Source organism: Zeus faber, assembly GCF_960531495.2.
Source record: "Zeus faber genome assembly, chromosome: 1".
Lineage (NCBI taxonomy): Eukaryota > Metazoa > Chordata > Actinopteri > Zeiformes > Zeidae > Zeus > Zeus faber.
Window position 1 is genome coordinate 54,943,307 of NC_137193.1, and position 19,674 is coordinate 54,962,980.

Here is a 19,674-nt window from a genome sequence, read left to right on the forward strand (position 1 = left end):
AGATGAACACAGACAAACAGGTGTGGGATGGGAAAAAATGTTTTATTTGTCAATTTAAACAACGAAGACTATTCTGCAACAACACATCCATCTTAACCGAACCCCAGAGTCAAATCACGCACTCAGACATCTTGACAATTCAATCTACTTCATTTATATTAAAGTAAAGGTCTTCGTGCGACACTCGTTGACAACCTTAATCGAGTGAGAAGATCACAGCATGAAAATTGTTAAAGCCTTCTTGCCATGTATTTCCAGCGTGAACATTAATATCATCTAAAATGTAGGAAATCGTTTGCCAAGTCAATCAATGGCACATTTAAATGTGCATGCATACATGTATGGTTTGTGTTTCTTTGTGTGTGTGTGTGTGTGTGTGACATAGACAGTATGCTTGTTTGTTGCTACATTTCGAGAATCACGGCTGCACGGGGTTCAAAATTGTAGGCGCTGGTTTCTGGTTTGCGCCGTCTTTCGTTCCTTGAGATACATATTGACGTAGGACGTTATTAGGTCATCCATCTTGTAGCCCTTCAAATCAAGAACAACAAAATAAAGAAACGATTAGCGAGTAGATGGAAACAAGTTCAAGTTCAAGAGATTATTTGTCACATACATATACAATAGACAGAAAATGAATGTTTGTGTCTACATCGATGTAACGTCATTAACAAAGGCACTCATTTGAGCTACAAAATAAATATTTAAGGAAAATTGCTCCGAGCACATACAGTCAATATGGAAAACTTCATGCTGAATGTAGTTTCAAATGAAACCTGATACTACTGTTATGTTCAAAAAACTACACCAAGACCTGAACATTTTTTTTTTAAGAAGTGCAACCAAATCAAATTTGCCATGTGTCTTGGCGTTCATTATCAACAGAAACACTTACCAGTGAAGTTTCACAGAGGAATTTGCTTCCCTTGGTGAGGTTTCCCAGGGTCATGTGAAAGTACGTACTTCCACTGCACCAGTTGGCGATGCGGTTGAAAGGGTGAGTCGCCAGAACGTCCTTGAAAAATAGAAAAGGGTGCTTTATTTTCAAAACAGGATATGAATTATATTAAGGATACATTTTGAGCTATTTTGTATGCACTCTCAATGCAAAACCACTTTTACCTTGGTTTTGGGGTGGATGATGGTAACTCCCTGCTTGCTGATGGCAATTCTGACGATGTCTGGGAAATTCGGTTCTGAGGTTTGCTTGAAAATGTAAAGAAAGACAAAGACAAAAGCAAATCATCATCAATTCATTATGATCATTATAGTGAAACTATCTGAGCTATACGTGCAAGCGTCCATTGTGGTTCTACAGTTTGAGAAGTATAACTACCACAAGGTTATAAAAAAAACCCTTTCCACCCCTCGCAGAACATACCTTGACTTCAAAGAACGCACAGCCGAATGTCGGCCATCGACAAACCACTTTCAAAAACCCCACCATGGCTTCCCCAACAGTCATACCAACTTGTTTGTTGTAAGCGGCGACAATATTCTGCAACAAAATTAGACAATGGAAACATTACGTAAATCCACTGCTATGGATCTGAGTTTTCTCATGAAACTCTCTGCTCCGTTCCGTCTACTATTAATAAAACGAAGGAGCTTTCCAATCCAAGACAATGGCTCATTGAAGCATTGGGTATATCATAGGAAGGGCATGCTGTTAACGTCGGCCACTCATGGAGATTAAGGACGTGAAATTCATGACGCAGACAAGTGAGGAATTGATTTCCTCAGTCGACAGAAATCCCCCTCGTACTTTCTTCCATTCATTCTCAGACACGGCCTTGAGCTGGTCGCCGGGGATCAGCTCCTTCAGCAGCTTGGGAATCGTCACAAACTGACTCTTGTCGTCGTTGGCCTTTATCCTGAAGAGCAGCGCCCCGATGTTGACCATTTCCTCCTTGGTGCAAACGTGATATCCTCTCAAGTACTTGGGCAGCTCCTGCAGGTCAAACAATATATGAACTGACTTGACCTGGCGACTAAATGTAATACTTCATATTATTATCATTATTATTATTATTATAATTAGTAGTAGTAGTAGTAGTAGTAGTAGTAGTAGTATTAACATAATAGTAATAATAGTAATAATGATAATAATAATAATAATAATAATAATAATAATAATAAATTCCCTAGTGAGACAAGCCTAAAGGTGATCTAAAAATTGACTCAAAGGTGTTTAGGACTGTCTGATATATTTGATATTATGTTTTAAAAAAAGTTTATAAATGCTTCTAAAATGCTGCTACCCGCAGATAATGTCATCTATCACTGAGGCATCGAGGAGTTCATTTTGTCTAAGATGTATAAAGAGATTTGGGGGAGAATACGGGGAACAACTCTGTTAAAAGGGTTGAAACAGGTCCAAATCCAAGTTAAAGAGGTTTTTCCACACTCCCTGACCTTTTAACCTCCTCCACCTCACCTCCGTGATCTTTTTAATTCCATGATATTTTTGACTCATAATGCACAGTTTTGAAAGGACAACAAGAAACATTGGAAAGATTATTTAGACTAAAGCTGTAGTTTATAGGCTAAAGGGTGAACCGTAACACGTACAATTGGTGGTGTTGACTCCAAAATAATAATAAAAGGAGAAAAAGAAGAACATTTGGCACAGTCTCTAATCACTGTTTTAGGAACTTATAATAGGGTCACAGGCTTAAAAAGGTGGCGATCCCTAGTCTACGATGACTTTAGCATTCTGCCATAACCTTACACTATCATGTCTGAGTTCTACAAATCCACATAAATCATCTTAGTGTAACATAGCAAAGATGTACCTGATGGTAATGGAAGATGAGGTCAGCCTCTGGGTCTCTACCAGGGATCACATTGAACCACAGCTTCCTCATGAAGAACACAAGGTAGGGTATATTCACTGGCCCACCTAATAAAAATACACACACACACACACACACACACACACACACACACACACACACACACACACACACACACACACACACACAGCAATGAAGAGGAAATAGGTCTGTTAAAGGTTAACCCACAGGGTGAACAAGAGCACCCAAGGCATTCCAATGAGGTGATGGAACTTTACCATCTTTGACACTCTTGGCTTTCTTGGACCAGTCTGTGATCTGTCTCAGGCTGTCAAAGAAGTAGTCTGCGTCGTTCAAACTGAGGACCTTCAAATGAACACAACGACAGAACTGCCATTAGGAACAACACACCTTACGGTCACGGTCACGGTCAGGGATTTCTAAATGTCACGAGTCACGTCCTAGAGTTCCTTGGATGAACCTTGTCGGGTGTTTTGACAAAGATGCCGAAGCCGTCTGCAGAAAGAAGACTGATCTTCTTTGTGATGCTGCGGATGAGGTCCCTGATCCGAGTGCTGGTCGTCACTTCAAAGATCTAAGCCGGAAGAGAACACAAGAGTTCAGTGAGTTCATATTGGGGACACTCGATGGAGATGTCATGCATGCAGTGAGGCGGACCCACGGAACACCACTTGAAACATTTTGGAAATCTTTTTTGTTTTATATACAGGTACTCCTCACTTAGTGACCTACCTGTTTAACGACCGTTCGGACTTACAACCAGCTCTCTGACCAGTCTGTAGTGTACTCTGTGTACAATACCACGGTGTCTCCGCATCAAGCATCTCATCATGCATCACCCTTTATATACTATATACACTATACACACTATATATACTATATACACTATATATACTATATATATTCTCTATACAGTATTTACACTATATATACTATATACACTACATATACACTATATATACAGTATAAACTATATATACCATATATACTATACACACTATATATACTATATACTGTATACTATATATTTATTTATACTATATACACTATATATATTTTATACACTATATATATTATATATACTATATAACTATATACACTATATACACTATATATAGTATATACACTATAGTTACTATATACATCTCATCTCATCACCATTCTCAGTCCTGCAGTCTGTCACTATTCACTACACTAGCGTTTGCAATGGTCACGCCCCCTTACTGTGAAATAACAAGGGTCCTCGCTTATCCACCAATTTGCTTTCAGCGACCTGGTCCTAGGAACAGGACTCGGTCGTTTAGTGAGGAGTACCTGTAAATTTTTTTGTTGAGTATACTGTGGATTCATATATTTATATCATATTGGGCATACCTCATCTGTGTCATTTGGGAAGTGGACTTTGTGGAAAATCTGGGTGCTGTTCTGCTGGATGGCATCTACCTCCACCTGGTGGGGTGGGAGCTTCCTCGGCTCCATGCTTCATAAAACAAAATATTTTTGTTTTTTCTAAGCATAATTTCGACACCACATACTTTGAAGGGCACTTCCCCACCGGAACAGAAAAAATGAAACAAAATAAAATGACACGGCACCAGCTGTGATGTAGGTCTGTGCCCAACCTCTACCGTACTTTTAATCGTTATGCCACTGTCAGCGCAAGTACTTAAAAACACTCCACTCTGAAGCACAGAGCTGTGCAGCAGTGCCTGGAACAAATACTTGGTTAGTATGCTCGGTTGGTTACCTCAGTGAGCTCTGCAGCCTCTGCAGACAGTCGGAGGCCAGGGGATCTCGCCGCCGCGACTCCAGGAAACGGTGAGTGTGTTTGAGCAGCGCTTGACTGGGCGGGAAGAGGCCACAGCAGAGCCACAGCAGCTGCCAGCCCTGCTCCAAGCTGAACCTGGGGTGTGGAGGAAACACGGGAGGGTCAGGGTACCTGATGGATGACTGCAAAGACTAACCGCTAAAACCACTCAACTACTAAATCTTCATGCTGATTTAATGGTTAAAACCACTTGCAGTACACACAGTATGCCATTTACACTGAACATATGAAATTAGAAACATCACTCAGCCAATTAGTCTAAAGCTCAGCTATGTGTTTACCTGCAATATGCACCATAACTGTACAGCTACCTTTTGGCAAAAAACTGTTTTGTCTTCATATCTTTATATAATAGTTATTTATATTTTGTTTTTGTTCACAATGTTGTGGCTGGCTCTATGTGTAATCATTTCATCGCCAGTAGCATCCCTCTCCATGCTCTTTTGTTGTGCTTGTGACAATAGAAACCTTGAACTTGAACTTCTAACTCTCATCACGGCAGAAAAACATCAGAATGTAGAAACTAAACAGAACCCCTGCTCGTTTTACTTAAATCTCTTCTCTGACTTTTTTCACGACAGCAGTGATTTGATATTTTTTCCTGCGTTTCACAATTGTTAAGGCAAAGGCCCCTACTTGAGCCCTCAAGGCTCATTTAAATGTGGAAAATCTTCCACGCGTCATGTCAAGAACTTCACCGGTTGTTGTTGCTGGTCATCTGTTTCATGATCTGGCAGTAGATTTCATCTCGGAGCGCCGCGCTCTGAGTGGCGGCGCCGAAGATCTGGTCGGTGAGCTCCAGGGAGCTCTGCAACTGCTTGGTGGGGTAATCTCCCATGTACTTCAGGATTGGTTTGCACCAGTTAAAGAAGAGGAAGCACCACTGCTTTCGACCTGATGACCTTATACTGTATACCGGTGGTGGCAACGCTGGTTTAAAGAGCAATACAAGGACAGAAAAGTCATTTATTCATCATCCATTTGTGGACCGCAGCAGAAGGGACAGCACAGTGTAATTTAAGGCAATCTTTTTTTGTAATTAATAAAAAAATATATTTGTATATGTATTAATTTTGGCCACCACTGTTTTATACTGAATAACAGTAGGAAACGGATCCTCTATACATAGACTGAGCCGTTATATTTTGAGACGAAAAGTAATACTGATAGACATGATCTCATGAAAAAACGGTTCGCTGGCAAGAGGAGGATATCGGTGAAGGCCAGGCAGGCTTTGTGGGTGATGTCGGGTTTGTCCAGCAGCCTCTTGAGGAGCGGCTGTCTGAGCGGTTCCCTGGAGTTCACCCACAGCCTCTCAGGAGCCGCGTTCTTGGAAATCACCTGGCGGCTCACGTCTCTAACGGGCTGCCTGGAATAGGACGTTTACATTACAAATGTCGGATCCAGAAATGTTATGTGCTGAAATGATATAGTTTGTAAGAATGTTTTAGGAGATATATATGAATAACTGAAGCTCGTGTTTTTGCACCTGAAGTACTCGAGGGAGAATTCTTTCAAAGTGAAAGGGGCGAGTCTTTCAACCATGCCAGTTTCTCTCAGCGTGGCCTGAATGGCGGTCTTCCTCTGGTCAGGGGACAGATTGAGGAGGCTCTGCAATAAAGAAGTATCAAATTATTGATTAATTCTTATAAGATACAGGAAAAAAAAAGACTCACCTGAGAGGAGCAACTTGTACTCTATACATCCGCATACCATAACTTCGTTGGTGGGTTTGCTGAGCGTGGGCAGGACCAAGACGGTGTCTGTACGTACGGCTCCCACCCGGCCAGTGCGCTCGCTTTTGCCCTTTATCCAGCCACGCTCAAAAGAAAATTCCTCATCTTTAATGATGAAGAGGAGCTCTCCTTTTTTGAAGCTCAGCAACGTTGGGTCCTCTGGAGAGAAAATAGGGACACTTACGAATTCTTGCAGAAACACTTGATGAAATTACCACTTAGGCGGTGGGTTAGGGTTAGGGTTAGGGTTAGGGGATTGGGGTTAGGGTTAAGGGTTAAGGGTTAGGGGTTAAGGGTTAGGGGTTAGGGGTCGGGGTTAGGGGTTAGGGGTTGGGGGTTGGGGGTTGGGGTTGGGGTCGGGGTTAGAGCTTAGGGGTTAGGGTTGATTTATTCTGCTGTGGAGATGATGTGCAAAGACAATAAGTGCAGATCCTACTCTAACTATCCTTGATGGTCTGACCTTGCCTGTTGACTTCCTTCAGGGTCACGGCGTACTGTGAGCGCTCTGTCAGTCCAGCCAGGAACATGTGGAGCAGCTCGGCCAAGTCCTCGACCATGACCCCGCTGAGCGTGAAGTCTCCTTTGAGCGTCAGGAGGCAGACCGAGTGGCCCAAAGCCTTACTTTCCCTGAGTAAGGGAGGACAGGGGACACTCAAAAGTAAAACAGGGGCACTCTCCCAAACTTACATTCTCCTCTGGGTGTGTTACTGTGTGTGTGTGTGTTAGTGTGTGTGTGTGTGTGTGTGTGTGTGTGTGTGTGTGTGTGTGTGTGTGTGTGTGTGTGTGTGTGTGTGTGTGTGTGTGTGTGTGTGCATGCCTGCGTGTGTGCGTGCGTGCGTGTGTGTGTGTGTGTGTGTGTCCAGGGTCTATACCTCACGGTGTTGACTGCGGACACTTCCGGATAGGAGAGTTCCAGCAGCCTCCTCTCTCTTTCGTCCAGGAATGTGATACCAGTCCAGTTAATGGCCACTATGAACTTGCTCTTGGGCAGAGGAGGGCCTGTAAATGCATATCCATAGAGCAAATAGGCACAGTAAAGCACGACTCATGGGAAATATGAGATACATTCCTATAAGGAGATAAGCGCTCCTACATATTCCTGTTCTGTGTTATCTTAAAGCTTGGACAGAGAGATGGAGTTCTGTATTTATATTTCGGATAGAGTCACTGTCATTCAGCTGCAGGTTTGGGGCAATTGCTTGGACTTCATTTTATGAGGGAGAAAAATATTTATAATTGTTACTGTATGTCGTGTGGCTGTTTGGTGTTTGAAGCTGATTTCGAAGACAGGTCAATGTAGGGGTTGGAAATTTAGGGATATGATAAAATAATGTACTGTTTGATTTTTGTGAAATCAAAAAAACGTAGGTAATTGGTTAATGAGTGGAGTACAAATTTGGAAGGAAAAAAAAGCAGCAACCACACACACTCAATGTCTTATTACATGCCGGGCTATGATACTAATTTCATCGCTTTACTTTATCTCTATCTGTCTTTCTATACAGCGATATGGTCCAAAATGTTCTTTATCTCAATATACAATGTTTTCATCTGCTCCAGGGTCTTTTTTTCAAATGAGTATGATACAATAAATACAACCCAACTCTCCAGATATACAGGCATGCCACAATTCCCTTGTTTTTTTCCTGGCAGCTTGCAAAAACATTTTCCCCTTTTCTTCACAGTAAAACGGCTTACTTTCAGGATTGCATTATTGCATTTGAAATGTAGCACATATCCAAAATCAAACAACCAAGCCATTAGAAACTTTGAATGGGATTAGATGCCGACCTGAAACCTTGACGACCTCAAAGAACCTCGAGAAAAATATCGGCCACTTCTGACGGGCGTACTCCACCACCTCTGCCTTCACGTCCGTGGCCTTTTGGCTTGGACTGATGTACAAGCCCTTGGGGTAAGAAAGAAAAAACATGAATAATGCATCTTTTTCAATAAGGTGATTTGCAGTCGTAAAATCACATGCCCACTAATGTAAGACTTCACTGACCTGAGCGTGAACCGTGCTGACCATCTGCACCCATTTGGCCTCCGACTTGGCCTCCAGCAGAGAGTTGCTGATGCAGTCCTGCACGGCAGCTTTAACGCTGTCCTGGCTGCTCTCCGATCCATACTGGATGTATAAATGTTTAGTGGCAAGCTGAACTAAGTCATCCTCCTGTGTGAAGTGAAGACGGGGGTGTGAGATTTGAAGCTGCCAAAAGCTGAGTTTGTTAACGTCAATCGTCATTTCACTGAAATTCCCTTCACGTTGCTTCAACTTCCTTGGGATGTATTTCTTACATTAGAGCGCTAAATAGTACCGACTCTTAACCGGCATTTCACCTTATTGCTCTGGTACTCTCCAAACTTCAGACCACGGACGATCTGTTTGTAGATGAGCTCCGTGCTGATGCTGTCCCCCTCGCTGTCGTGCCAGGGGGTAAAGATTTCTTTGCGGAAGTAGAGGCGCCAGGGGGTGTGCTGCTCCTGGCCCCCTTTTCTCTTTACCTCCTGCTCGCACTGGGAGATGGCGTCCATCACGTGCTCCCGGGCGCTGCCCAGAGCCCACACCTGAAACACACGCCACCGCAGCCACGCGATATTAAAACCATTTAATCTACTATTATGTCTTAAATTAAACTAGGTAAGTTACTAAAGCAAACATGCATCCCTATCTCCTTCTACCACACTGTCTCTGGTGCATTGCTCACCTTCTCATACAAGGCCACATAGAGAGAAAAGCCAAAGGTGTCTTTAAGTCTAATTTTTTGGGACAGCATGCTACAGATCTCCTTGGAGGTGGATGCTGAGTCGACAGGCACGCTGATGGTGCGACCGTCCATGAGAGTCACAGACACAGTCAGTGGCCTTTTCGTCTTGGTTGCCTATTTCAGCAAGATAAAAACAGCATTATGAAGTCACTACTGTTGAGACTAAGGTCAGCAGACTTTACATTACAGAAGTTGTTTTCATGACTCCACTCACTTGTAGCTCCAACCAGCTGGGCGGCTCCCCACGTACTCCATTGATTACAGTGCGTCGTAGTCTTTCAGCACAGTAGGAAGCATAGCCAATAGGGCTGGAACGGATGAAACTTTGGAGATACTACCAATTTGGAAGGAAAAATATTACATTATATTACATTATAATAATATAATATAATATAATATAATATAATATAATATTCAGGTGGCTCAGTAGGGGATAGAGATGGAGTACCTTGATAAAGCGATCAGTCGGAGGGAAAATGCCCAGACAAAGCGAGAGCAGGATCCACCCTCGGAAGTAGCTGCCACGATTATTGTTATCCTGAAGCTGCTTGCATATCTGGCAGTAGATCTCATCTCTGAGGGAAAGGAAGAGGCATGTTAAAAAAAAAAGAAGCAAAAAGTTAAGTCAAATAAAGTTATAAGGTGAGTCCGGAATCAACTCTCTGTCACCTGAGATCACTTCGGATGATGGCGTATCCCACAATGATGTGGAGTTTCTCCAGGGATGTCATGGGGTGGTCCAGGGTGGGTCCCTCTCCAATCATCACATCGCTGTCCTCATTCACCGTCTGCATTGTGAAGGGCTTGGAGTCCTCAGCCTGTTCATTTGACTGTAAGAAATACTGTGAAGTTATTCACTGTAAATTGACTATACTAGTGCACGCCCATTCACAATTTAAGGCTTTCAAAGACATTTTAATGGTGCATTTTAACAAAATGTCAATGATTTGCAATACACCTGCCAAGTGTGAAGTAGATCGGATGAACGGTTATCAAGATAATCAAAACACACACATACATCCAGACAGACAGACAGACATAATTCCCTTCCTTTATAGTCAGAAAAGTGGACTTACACTAAACTGTCTGTGCAGCACTGAGATAAGTTGAAAAATAAAAGCGCTACTGCGAGCTCTAGAGATGTTTCTCACCTCCTCCATGATGACGGAGGGCTTCCGGGTCCTGGAGGCGCTTTCTGGCATTCCCTTTTCTGGAATGCTGGGTGTCTTTTTGTTCCTCGTCAGCAGGTCAGTGAATACGGAAGTCTTCCTGCCCCGGGGCGCCGCTTCTGGAGCCGTGTAGGCCTTGCTGCTCTGAGCCGCCTCATTAGGCACAGCGGACGCCTTTCTGTTTCGTGTAAGCAAGTCTGTGAAAAGGGAACTTTTCCTGTTTGGTTTGGCTTCCTCCGGGACGATGGAAGCATTGCTCTCTTTTTTACTCCTTAACACCCTCTTTAAAAAGAAAAGGAAACGCAGCGAGTGATTATGTGAACATGCAAAGTGGACATTAAAAAAGGATCTTGCTTCAAATGCTTTTGGGACCTCCGAGCGTTTCCTATGTTTTCACCTGGTCCAAGCCCACCATGTGGCTGAGTCGTCGGTCCTTTCTGGAGACCAGCTCCTCTGGCAGCGAGTGGCCCGCTGTGCGAGCGCCCCCGACCTGGACCTGCTTTTTGGGCTCCGGGAGGTCACCCATGAACCTCAGGATGATCCACCACACCGTAACAGAAGCCTAATGAAAAGAGAAAACCGGCAGATCAGTGAATCAAAAGCCGAATAATGGGACGATGAATGGTGTTGCGATGGGAACGGTACCAGGACATCGCCCTCGTCTTCGTGGTACAGAAGAGGCTGTCTGAGTCTTTGGCGGATGTGGGTGGGGGTGGCAGCACCCTGGAAGTACATCGAGGCAAATTTGGAGAAGGAGTACTCATCCAAGTCGTCGTTGCTTTCCTCAGGGAGGTCCTCCACCATGGGGAGTTCATCCAGGTCCACAACAGAAACTGTCCTCTTCCTCTCCAAATCCTACACATGGAAAACAGACAAAAAGTTGCTCTAACTTTTCGTGTTCACCACCGAATATTTAATTTCACTGTGGAAAACGGCTGCGTCATCCAATACATCCAGCATTGCTTTTTCAGTTATATTAACCTCAAATCCCACGGGAGCTTGTCCTTCCTGCCCTCCGACCATAGTGGGCAGAAAGCCAAAGACGGTGTCCACCATCTCCTGGTCACTGATGGACTCTGATAGGGTGCTCTCTCTCTTCTGCCTCAGAATCTCCTCCAGGCGTCTCTGTCTCTCCAGCCGTGCCAGCTCCTCCTCTCGTTTCTCTTTGGCCGAGAGAAACATCTGGAGGGCGCGACAAAAATATCGTAAAACGAAACTCTAAGTCTGAGTTCTGTTAACCGATAATCGGGTCGCATTTTTTTGCAAGTTATTAGGGCAACTAAATAAACCTACGTCTCTTTTAATTTTCTTGACAGCCTTTCTCGCCAGCGCGCCCCTGGTGTGCGCCTGCAGGACGACCACAGCCGCTCTCTGGCGCGTCCATTCCCTCCTGGCGAGGAATCCCCGGACCTGGGCCTGCAGCACCAGGGCCGCCTCTCGCTTGTTCTTGTACTGGAAGTGCAGCTGCCGAGAGCGGACCTTGGCTTGCAGCCGAGCGAAGCCGAGCTGGACCTGGACTCAAAAGATAAATGTGTTAATGAATATCAGAGGGAAGGTTTTTTCACGGTACCATCTGTGGAAATGACCACCGCTGACCCACCACTCTGTAGAGCTTTCTGCCTCGGTGACCTCTCCAGTGCTTCTGGATGACGAGGGCGGCGGCCTTTTTACGCAGGAATTCTCTCCTAAAAGGTGAAATAAGAGTCTTTATGTTTCGTGGCGTTTGAATAAGCAGCTGCTCATTGTGTAACGCGTCCAACCAACCTTTACCTGTATTTGTATCCTCGCAGGACTCTCTGGATCAGAAGCGCTTTCTCGTTGAGTTTCTTCATTCGCTCCAGTTCGATCATGGTGTCGTGGAAGTCCTGAGAGGAAATGGATATAGTGGATGACAAATTGGGATCCCTTGATTAATATTAGTGGAGAAACAATGTGTTTGCGGGAATGAAGGGCATTACTTTCAAAAATATCTTTGTCTTGCCACTCCTCCACTCTCCTTCTCCTGCAAGAACATTCTCACAGATACTTTCACAGCATCTTGTCTTAGTTTCCTGTTAGGGAAAAAAATAAAATAAAAACAAGAATTACTCCATGGCAGAAAATACAGCTATACTGTAAAATCAAGTTAATGTTACAATCTTCAGCTCACTGTTTTGGGATCGCAGACGGATGCATTCAGCAGGACCCGGTAACGTTCCAGGAACTCGTCAAAGGTGTAGCGTATGGGGTATCCCGCCTTCCGGATCTTGATGGTCTCCATCATCCCAGAGTAACGCAGCTGACGCATGCACAGCTCCCTGTCGAACAGCTGAGACGGTCTCCTATATTAATATTTAAGTTTTGATGAACCTTTTTGAAATGCCATCTAAGTAAAAGCGAGGAAAAATCCTCACCATAGGCTTCTTGAAGTCGTTGGGCTTGATGCAGCGTATGAAATATGGCTGACACGCTGTCAGCGCCTTCATCAGGGCCTCGAGGGACTGTCGGAACTGACCGCTCAAAGTCGGCACACGTTTCTTACTATCAACCATTTGCTGCAACATTGATATTCAAGATCAATAATGAACATAACGACAGAGCTCTTGTATATGCTGTAATATTGGTGTTAATTCTGAACCAATTTTGAACTGGTTTGAGTAAATAGAGCAGAGAAAAGTCAGTGAAGGTGAATTTTAGTGACACCTAAATGTAAATGGGATTGTGTCGTGAATTGTCTCAGGTTTTTATACCAGCACATACCAGATTTTATTATTAGTCTTATTTTACCTTTTATTAATCAGTACTTCTTTAATGGTTCTCTGGCAGATGAGCCACAGATTGAAACTTGACATACGAAACCTGGGTATATAACACTTGGAATTTTCCTGAACTGGGAAAAACCTGGGTATAATCATCATTTGTTTGCCTCTGACACCAGAAATTTCAGCTAAATGAACATTCATATAAAAAAAAAAAAATTGGGATATTCACTTTAAATACCATATCAACAGATTTCACAGCGCTGGGGTGATGTCTGCTGCAATGTGGAAACTGTATGTACCTTGTGGTTATATTCATGTGTTTTTTTCTAGAAATGTGTTCTGGGGTTTCCTGAAAGCATTACGAGAACAATTTGAAATTCGAAAAATGGGCTCACTTGGCAGAATACATCGCACAGTGACGTAGAGAGCTGCAAGCTGAAACCATCGTTTAACACCAACCTCAAATCACAATCGCTAGATGAGACTAACTACGGCAAAGGGGTTAAGATGCACTGACCCTGAGGGAGTTTTTTGGGGTGGTGATGTTCATTTTAATATTTGTGCTCTTGACCGTACTGGACGAGAGCTCTGCATGGAAGCTCTGCTTGAGGAGCTGGTTGCCGGACGTCTCCACCAGTTGAATCAGATCGAAGCTGACAGCATCGCGATTTTTCTCTAGGAAACCTGAAAACAGGTAGGAGGAGTAGCGAAGAAATAAGGACATGGCACGGGCCATGAAAGTGTGGCTTTCTTAGTGTTCCTGTAAGTACCTTTTGAATCATAGTAGACGGCTCCCGCAAAGTGATTGATTCCAAATTGTGTTTCATAGTTGTTCTTGGGGGGAATATAAATGTCCCCTTTCCCGTGGACTTGGTTCATCTTTTGCATCATGGTGTTATCTGTACCCTGAAGGTTCACAAAGTGAGAGAATAAAAAACTTATCTGATGTGATGTGATCTGACCTGATCTTGTTTTATCTTATTTTATCTTATCTAATCTGATCTGATTTGATGTTATATGATCTGATTTGATATTATCTGATCTGATCTTGTTTTATCTTACTGTATCTTATCTTATCTGATCTGATCTTGTTTTATCTCACTTTATCTTATCACATCTTATCTGATTTTATCTGATCTGATCTGATTTGATTTGATCTGATCTTATTTTATCTTATCTGATCTTTTTTTTATCTTATCTTATCTTATCTTACAAGGAGGAGTCACCTTGGGAAAGTGGCTCTCCTCGTCGATGAGGGCGAGCACGTTGAGCGGCTTGTTGGCCAGCACATCCAGGGTGCACTGGTTGTCGCTGTAGTTGATGTGGGTCCAGACGATGTTTTCGCAGGCGTACTCCTCCTGCTCCAACTTGAAAACATGGCGGACAAAGAACTGCTGCAGCTGCTCGTTGGCAAAGTTGATGCACAGCTGCTCGAAGCTGTAACGCGGCACACAAACCCCACAAACAAAGCAAAGAAGGATTAAAGGACATTTATAACACTTTACACTAAACCTCACGCAGATGAACAAACTCTATGATCGCCAACCTGTTTTTGAGGAAGTTCTCAAAGCCGAAGATGTCGAGTAAACCTATGGCTTGGGGGAGCTCGTCTGAGTCCTCTGGAGGGGGCTTGAAAATGGCGGCGTTGATTTTGTCCACAACCCAGATGAAGAGTTTTCCATAAATGGCCTGGACAGAGAGAGAATAGCCGAGGACGGGAAGAAGGAGAAGAGGGTGAAACACCAAAATGAACAAAGGCAACAATAAGATATCACAGTTCCGTCAAGTCAAGTCAAATCACACTTTATTTATAAAGCGCATTTCATACCAGGGCAACACAATGCGCTTTACAAATAAATACAATCGAAAAAAGAATGCCCCTGAAACAACAGCAGCAACAAAAGCAGCAGAGACAACAACAAAAACAACAACAAAAGCAACTACAACCGCAATAGCAACAACAGCAACAGAAAACAACAACAACGGCAGCAACAACAGCAGCAGCAGCCACAGGAAACAACAACAGCAACATCGACACTAGCAGCAACAACAACAAAAACAACTAAAGCAGCAAGGGGGTCTGAATGTGTACTTATTATGCAGGTTCTGGGGAATAGTCTCACTGATAGGTTGGGATAGTCTCACTAGTTTGGAAGATATGTTGTGATGTAATATCAACCTTAACGAAAGCATCCCTGCCGTCCATGGCCTGAGAGCATGTGAGAGGCTTGGCCACCTGCTCCCTGGAGGTCATGAAGGAGCGTTGAGTCAGATTCTTCTCCAGCGCCTTTGGATTAATCTACAGTGAAGGGAAAGAAAGAACCAGAAGCAGTCCAAGCGTCTTATAGGCGCGTGAGTTTAATAACAGTGGATCAAATGAAAAATTCATACCTCCAAGAGCTTGCTCGCCATGTTGAAATGGGATGATGCAAAGATGTCACACCCCTCCAGGTTATTTACCATGGTGCCTTAAATGACGTAAGAGGAAGGAGAAATAAAAGTAAAGATCTGAGCTCAGCTAAAACAGCACTTCTGGGGTACCAGGAAATCCACGCTCACATGTGTGTTAGAATTCGAAGGCCTCAGTGCACTGTAGATACACGTCACGGTTCCTCTGACCTTCAAAGTTCACGTTTCCCAGGTGAAGGATGGCAGCGAGGAGTTTGTAGATTTCCCAGGAGTCGTTTTCGGTGAACATCAAGATCTGGAGGGCCGAGCGAAAGTGAGCGTATTCCTTAACGTCATCGCGTCCCTCACAGCTCGTGCAGTTTCCCTGAAAAGCGATCAGCTGTTTACGTCCTGAACGGGAACGCCTCCGATCTAGGTCAGTGTTAGAAATGAAGGAATAAGAAACAGTTATTGTGTTTAATTTCAAAGTCAGTTTCGGTACCATGGTCAGGTAGTTGTACTCAGACGTGCTCCCCAGGGAAAGGCTGTTCTTCTGCTCGTCCGACATGCCCATCATCATGTAATAAAAGATGTGGTAGTTCCTTTCCTCAGAGGCCTGAACACAGAAGGCAGCAGATAAAATTTCAACTTATTTGAAATGACTTTCAACGCTATTCCTGTTGAAATGTGGTCAGTCGCTGTCATCACCTGCCGACAAACACGAGACTTCTCCAGCAGGTACTGCTCCACACGGGCCCCTTCAATGGAGCCGTTCTTGTTGAAGTTGATATCAATGTACTTTCCAAAGCGACTGGAGTTGTCGTTGCGGATGGTTTTGGCATTACCAAAAGCTGGAAGTATAGCAAGCGATTTTCATGACTGACTTAAAGGTTAAAAATAAAAAAATGTTAAAAAAGAGTCATCATTTGTAATAGCTCTTTATTAACTCTGATCATGGTGTTCGTGGATGCAATGTGCCAGTACCCTCCAAGATGGGGTTGGCTTCAAGAATCTGCTGCTCGATCCAGGAGTGCCGGCCGCTGACCGCAGCCAGAAAATGAAGAATCAGTTTGGTACTCTCGGTTTTCCCTGCTCCCGATTCCCCACTGATAAGGAAAATGTAGAATTAAAAAACGTATGCCCTCCGTATGCCATGCTTAGTACATTTTCTAGTAACATCTATTCTCATTGGCTGTTATTTGACCAGGACAGGACCTGATTACACAGCACTGGTTCCTCCTGCTTCTCCGCATGTTGAAATAGCAGGTGTCAGCGATGGCAAACACATGCGGGGGCAGTTCCCCCAGGCGTCTGTCGGTGTACTGCTGCACCTGCTCGGTGGTGTAGATAGGGAGGAGATGGTAAGGGTTGACCGCAACCAGGATGGAGCCCGTGTAGGTCTGGAAAACAAAGAGGGAGGTTGTCGGTCTCTGAGCAGCAATGTTGTAAAGTCTGTAAACAAGAGGTGATATTATGGGGAGGGTCATCAAACAAGAGAATCGTGGTAGTAGGCGCGGTTTCCAATTCATTGTGATTCTTTTGATTTTCATCCACTGGTAGGAATTTGTTGGATGAGCTCCGAAGAAGTCTCTTTAATACCAAACTGTATTCTACTCTATTTCGAGTGATAAATAGAATATGGGTGACCCGTTCAAATTTGGAGCATTTTGTGTTTTGGTTTTATAAAAATGGCCTCATTCATATTTGAAGACATAGTGGGCCGCTGTGATGCCGTGGCAGGATGCGCTCTTGTAACAGAGGCTCCTTGGTCTCTATGGAGACAAATAACACTGTGATAAACCACAGGGCAAAGTCCAAGACAGAGAGTCAATTCATGGGGGAAAAGGAATGGACTGGACAGGATGGCCGTCGCAAGTTATGGACACCATAAAACTGGGTGGTTCTGCAACTCTGAAAACAAAGTCTCCGGTGATGAGGAAACGTACATATATGAGGCCCTCCTTGTGACGAACCAGGAGGTTTCTGAGAAGCCCTGCCTCGTTCAGGTCGCCCAGACTTATCATGTCGTCCACACCTTTCACCGAGGTGGGGTGCATCGGGTGGATGTTATCACCTTTCTTGCTGATCTTGTGCTCCTGTACACAGATCATGGGAAAATACATTGCATATTTGTCCAAACCATGGGCTTCTCAAGCAGTAAATAAAAGTACCACTCAGTTTGTTGTGTACCTTTCCTTCATCATCGATCAGCTGGAGCTGCCCAGTGGCCGAGAGCTTAACCTCTGCACCGATAGGAACACTGATACCAGAGTCCACCCAAACGAAATCGCCCTGGTTGAAGAAACATGAGTGACTGGGAGAAAAGGTTTATGATCCTATAAACACTCAAGGACCCAATAAGTATCTGGACATGGTTTTATATCTATATCAATTATTAATATCACTCTTACCTTCCTCAAATGCACCATAATGGAAGACTGTAACCAGCCTGCAAAAAGAATAACTAATTTCATCCCTATAACTCAATGTAATCTGTCATACAGTATACTTACATAAAGGTGGCCAGGTCAGGGCAAACCCCGGTAATACCAACAAGCAAAGCCAATATTACTCTCCAATAAATGTACTACAGAGGAAGCGTATTATAGACTGCTTTAGCAACAAAGACTAATTAAGTATTTTTTTAAATATCTAAATGATAATTGTCTCATATTTATCTGATATATTTAAATCTAAATACCAAAAATAATATTCAATATTATCTTGAGATGTCAAAAAAGGTAAAATCTCTCTATAATGACTTAATCGAAATAAAAAAAGTCCATTGAAACCAACAGACATCATAAACGAATCAAGTAACACCCTTGGGGGAAAAAAAACACCGGCCACAAAGTAAGTACAAAAACCAGGAAATATTAACCACCAAAGTCGTTTCACGAATATATCGAATCTCACCCAGGAAATGTTTCCTTGGTGGTTCCAGCCGTTCCTTGGGGTAAAAGCCTGGTCTCGTAGTGCAGTGCTGTATACCAGGAAGCAAAGAGCTTCACCTCTTTATGGCACTTTGACTTTGCTCCGGCTCAGAGTAAAGCCCCGCGGTGCTGTTACATCCAGAGGACTTAAGGCCTGGCCGGGAGCGGATTCACAGCAGATCCACACAGAGACCACAAGACACTCAAACAACGCTCATAGGTTTACAGGAAAGGTTCTTCATAGGTTTCCTGGAGACTTATTACTTACGTCAATTATTTTTGAATTCTATAAAATGTTTGCATCGGATAGAATAGTTTTTACCTAAATATATTTTCATAGAATGATAACTAAGTAGTGGAAATATGGACCTTCTCCAAAATCAACCCTAGCCTCAATAATAACCACATTTAAATGTGTAAATAAAAATAAAACTGTATACAATATTGTATTTTAGCATATAATTTGCAAAGAATGAACTACAGAAGGAAAAAAGGAAAAAAAAAAAAAAAAAGAAGAAAACACACCCAAAACAGTGATAGATGCCCAAATCTGCATTGTGGTCATTATGTGTTGTATGAAGATTTACACATTCAATATTTATCTTTGTGTGTTGTCCAAATGGGAAATCATTTAAGGCTGAGGCCATTGGCAGAATTAAACATTAAGAGGTCAGTGTGCTCAGGCAATTATGTTGTAAATGGATTGCAGAGATGACTGGAAGGACATGTCTATAAAAGGTGTGTACACTCATCAGCAAATATGACAATTTAATATCTGTAGGACTGAGTGATGCCCGATATTTTGTGCCATTTCAAAGATAAAGTTAAAATGTATGAAGGTATGCGATTGAGATGATCATTTGTGAAAACCACAGTAAGAAGATGGGAGATGTTAATACCAATATCAATACCGATTGACATTCTTCCCGTAAAAACCCATTCCTCTATTATTCAACCTGCAATTTGTATTGACAGTTAACTAGAGGGAAGCCAATATTGTGGAAGTAGCTTTACTATAATTACGGACAAAAAAAAAACAAAAAAAAAACAGTGTACAACAGCTGGATGTTTTCAGGCTCATAACGTTATTACCATAACACTCCGCAGATGAAGCGCCACAGGACAAGTACAAAAACCTGAAAAAAAACAAGCCAACGGGAAAAACAAAACAAAGAACAAAACGCATTTACAGTGTTATACAAACACAAACGTATTCCACCATTCTAATTATACAAAGTTCACTGGTTCTCTTTAGTGTGTACCTTTTGAAACCACAGGAGTTGAAACTTGTG

General features: G+C 43.1%; 1 protein-coding gene across 1 annotated transcript; it reads right to left on the reverse strand.

The window, feature by feature from the left end:
* Positions 1-181: 181 nt before the first annotated feature.
* Positions 182-17,521, reverse strand: myo7ba (myosin VIIBa). Its single transcript, XM_080015435.1, has 45 exons — positions 17,396-17,521; positions 16,665-16,849; positions 16,434-16,555; positions 16,158-16,300; positions 15,952-16,065; positions 15,681-15,834; positions 15,453-15,529; positions 15,241-15,360; positions 14,608-14,750; positions 14,288-14,498; positions 13,832-13,967; positions 13,579-13,745; positions 12,714-12,854; positions 12,470-12,628; positions 12,279-12,371; positions 12,091-12,185; positions 11,921-12,005; positions 11,614-11,832; positions 11,302-11,502; positions 10,966-11,175; positions 10,718-10,882; positions 10,303-10,602; positions 9,821-9,981; positions 9,600-9,726; positions 9,366-9,485; positions 9,092-9,265; positions 8,724-8,951; positions 8,389-8,556; positions 8,172-8,289; positions 7,253-7,379; positions 6,841-7,007; positions 6,358-6,539; positions 6,134-6,255; positions 5,809-6,013; positions 5,343-5,485; positions 4,564-4,719; positions 4,191-4,296; positions 3,277-3,390; positions 3,074-3,161; positions 2,796-2,893; positions 1,766-1,951; positions 1,382-1,498; positions 1,123-1,206; positions 896-1,015; positions 182-531 (listed from the first exon to the last, which is right to left on the reverse strand). Exons 1-45 carry the CDS (start codon positions 17,504-17,506, stop codon positions 436-438), a joined length of 6,558 nt encoding a protein of 2,185 aa, XP_079871561.1. The 5' UTR covers positions 17,507-17,521; the 3' UTR covers positions 182-435.
* Positions 17,522-19,674: the final 2,153 nt, after the last annotated feature.

What these genes read in the sequence shown, in the direction of transcription:
- myo7ba (XM_080015435.1), bottom strand. Translation starts at nt 17,506, where the DNA reads ATGCACCCCACCTCGGTGAAAGGTGTGGACGACATGATAAGTCTGGGC. An exon ending in AGTCTCGTGTTTGTCGGCAG is followed by an intron (nt 16,066 to 16,157) that starts GTGATGACAGCG and finishes TTCTGTGTTCAG; the next exon opens with GCCTCTGAGGAAAGGAACTA. An exon ending in TCAAGAAAATTAAAAGAGAC is followed by an intron (nt 11,503 to 11,613) that starts GTAGGTTTATTT and finishes CGCGCCCTCCAG; the next exon opens with ATGTTTCTCTCGGCCAAAGA.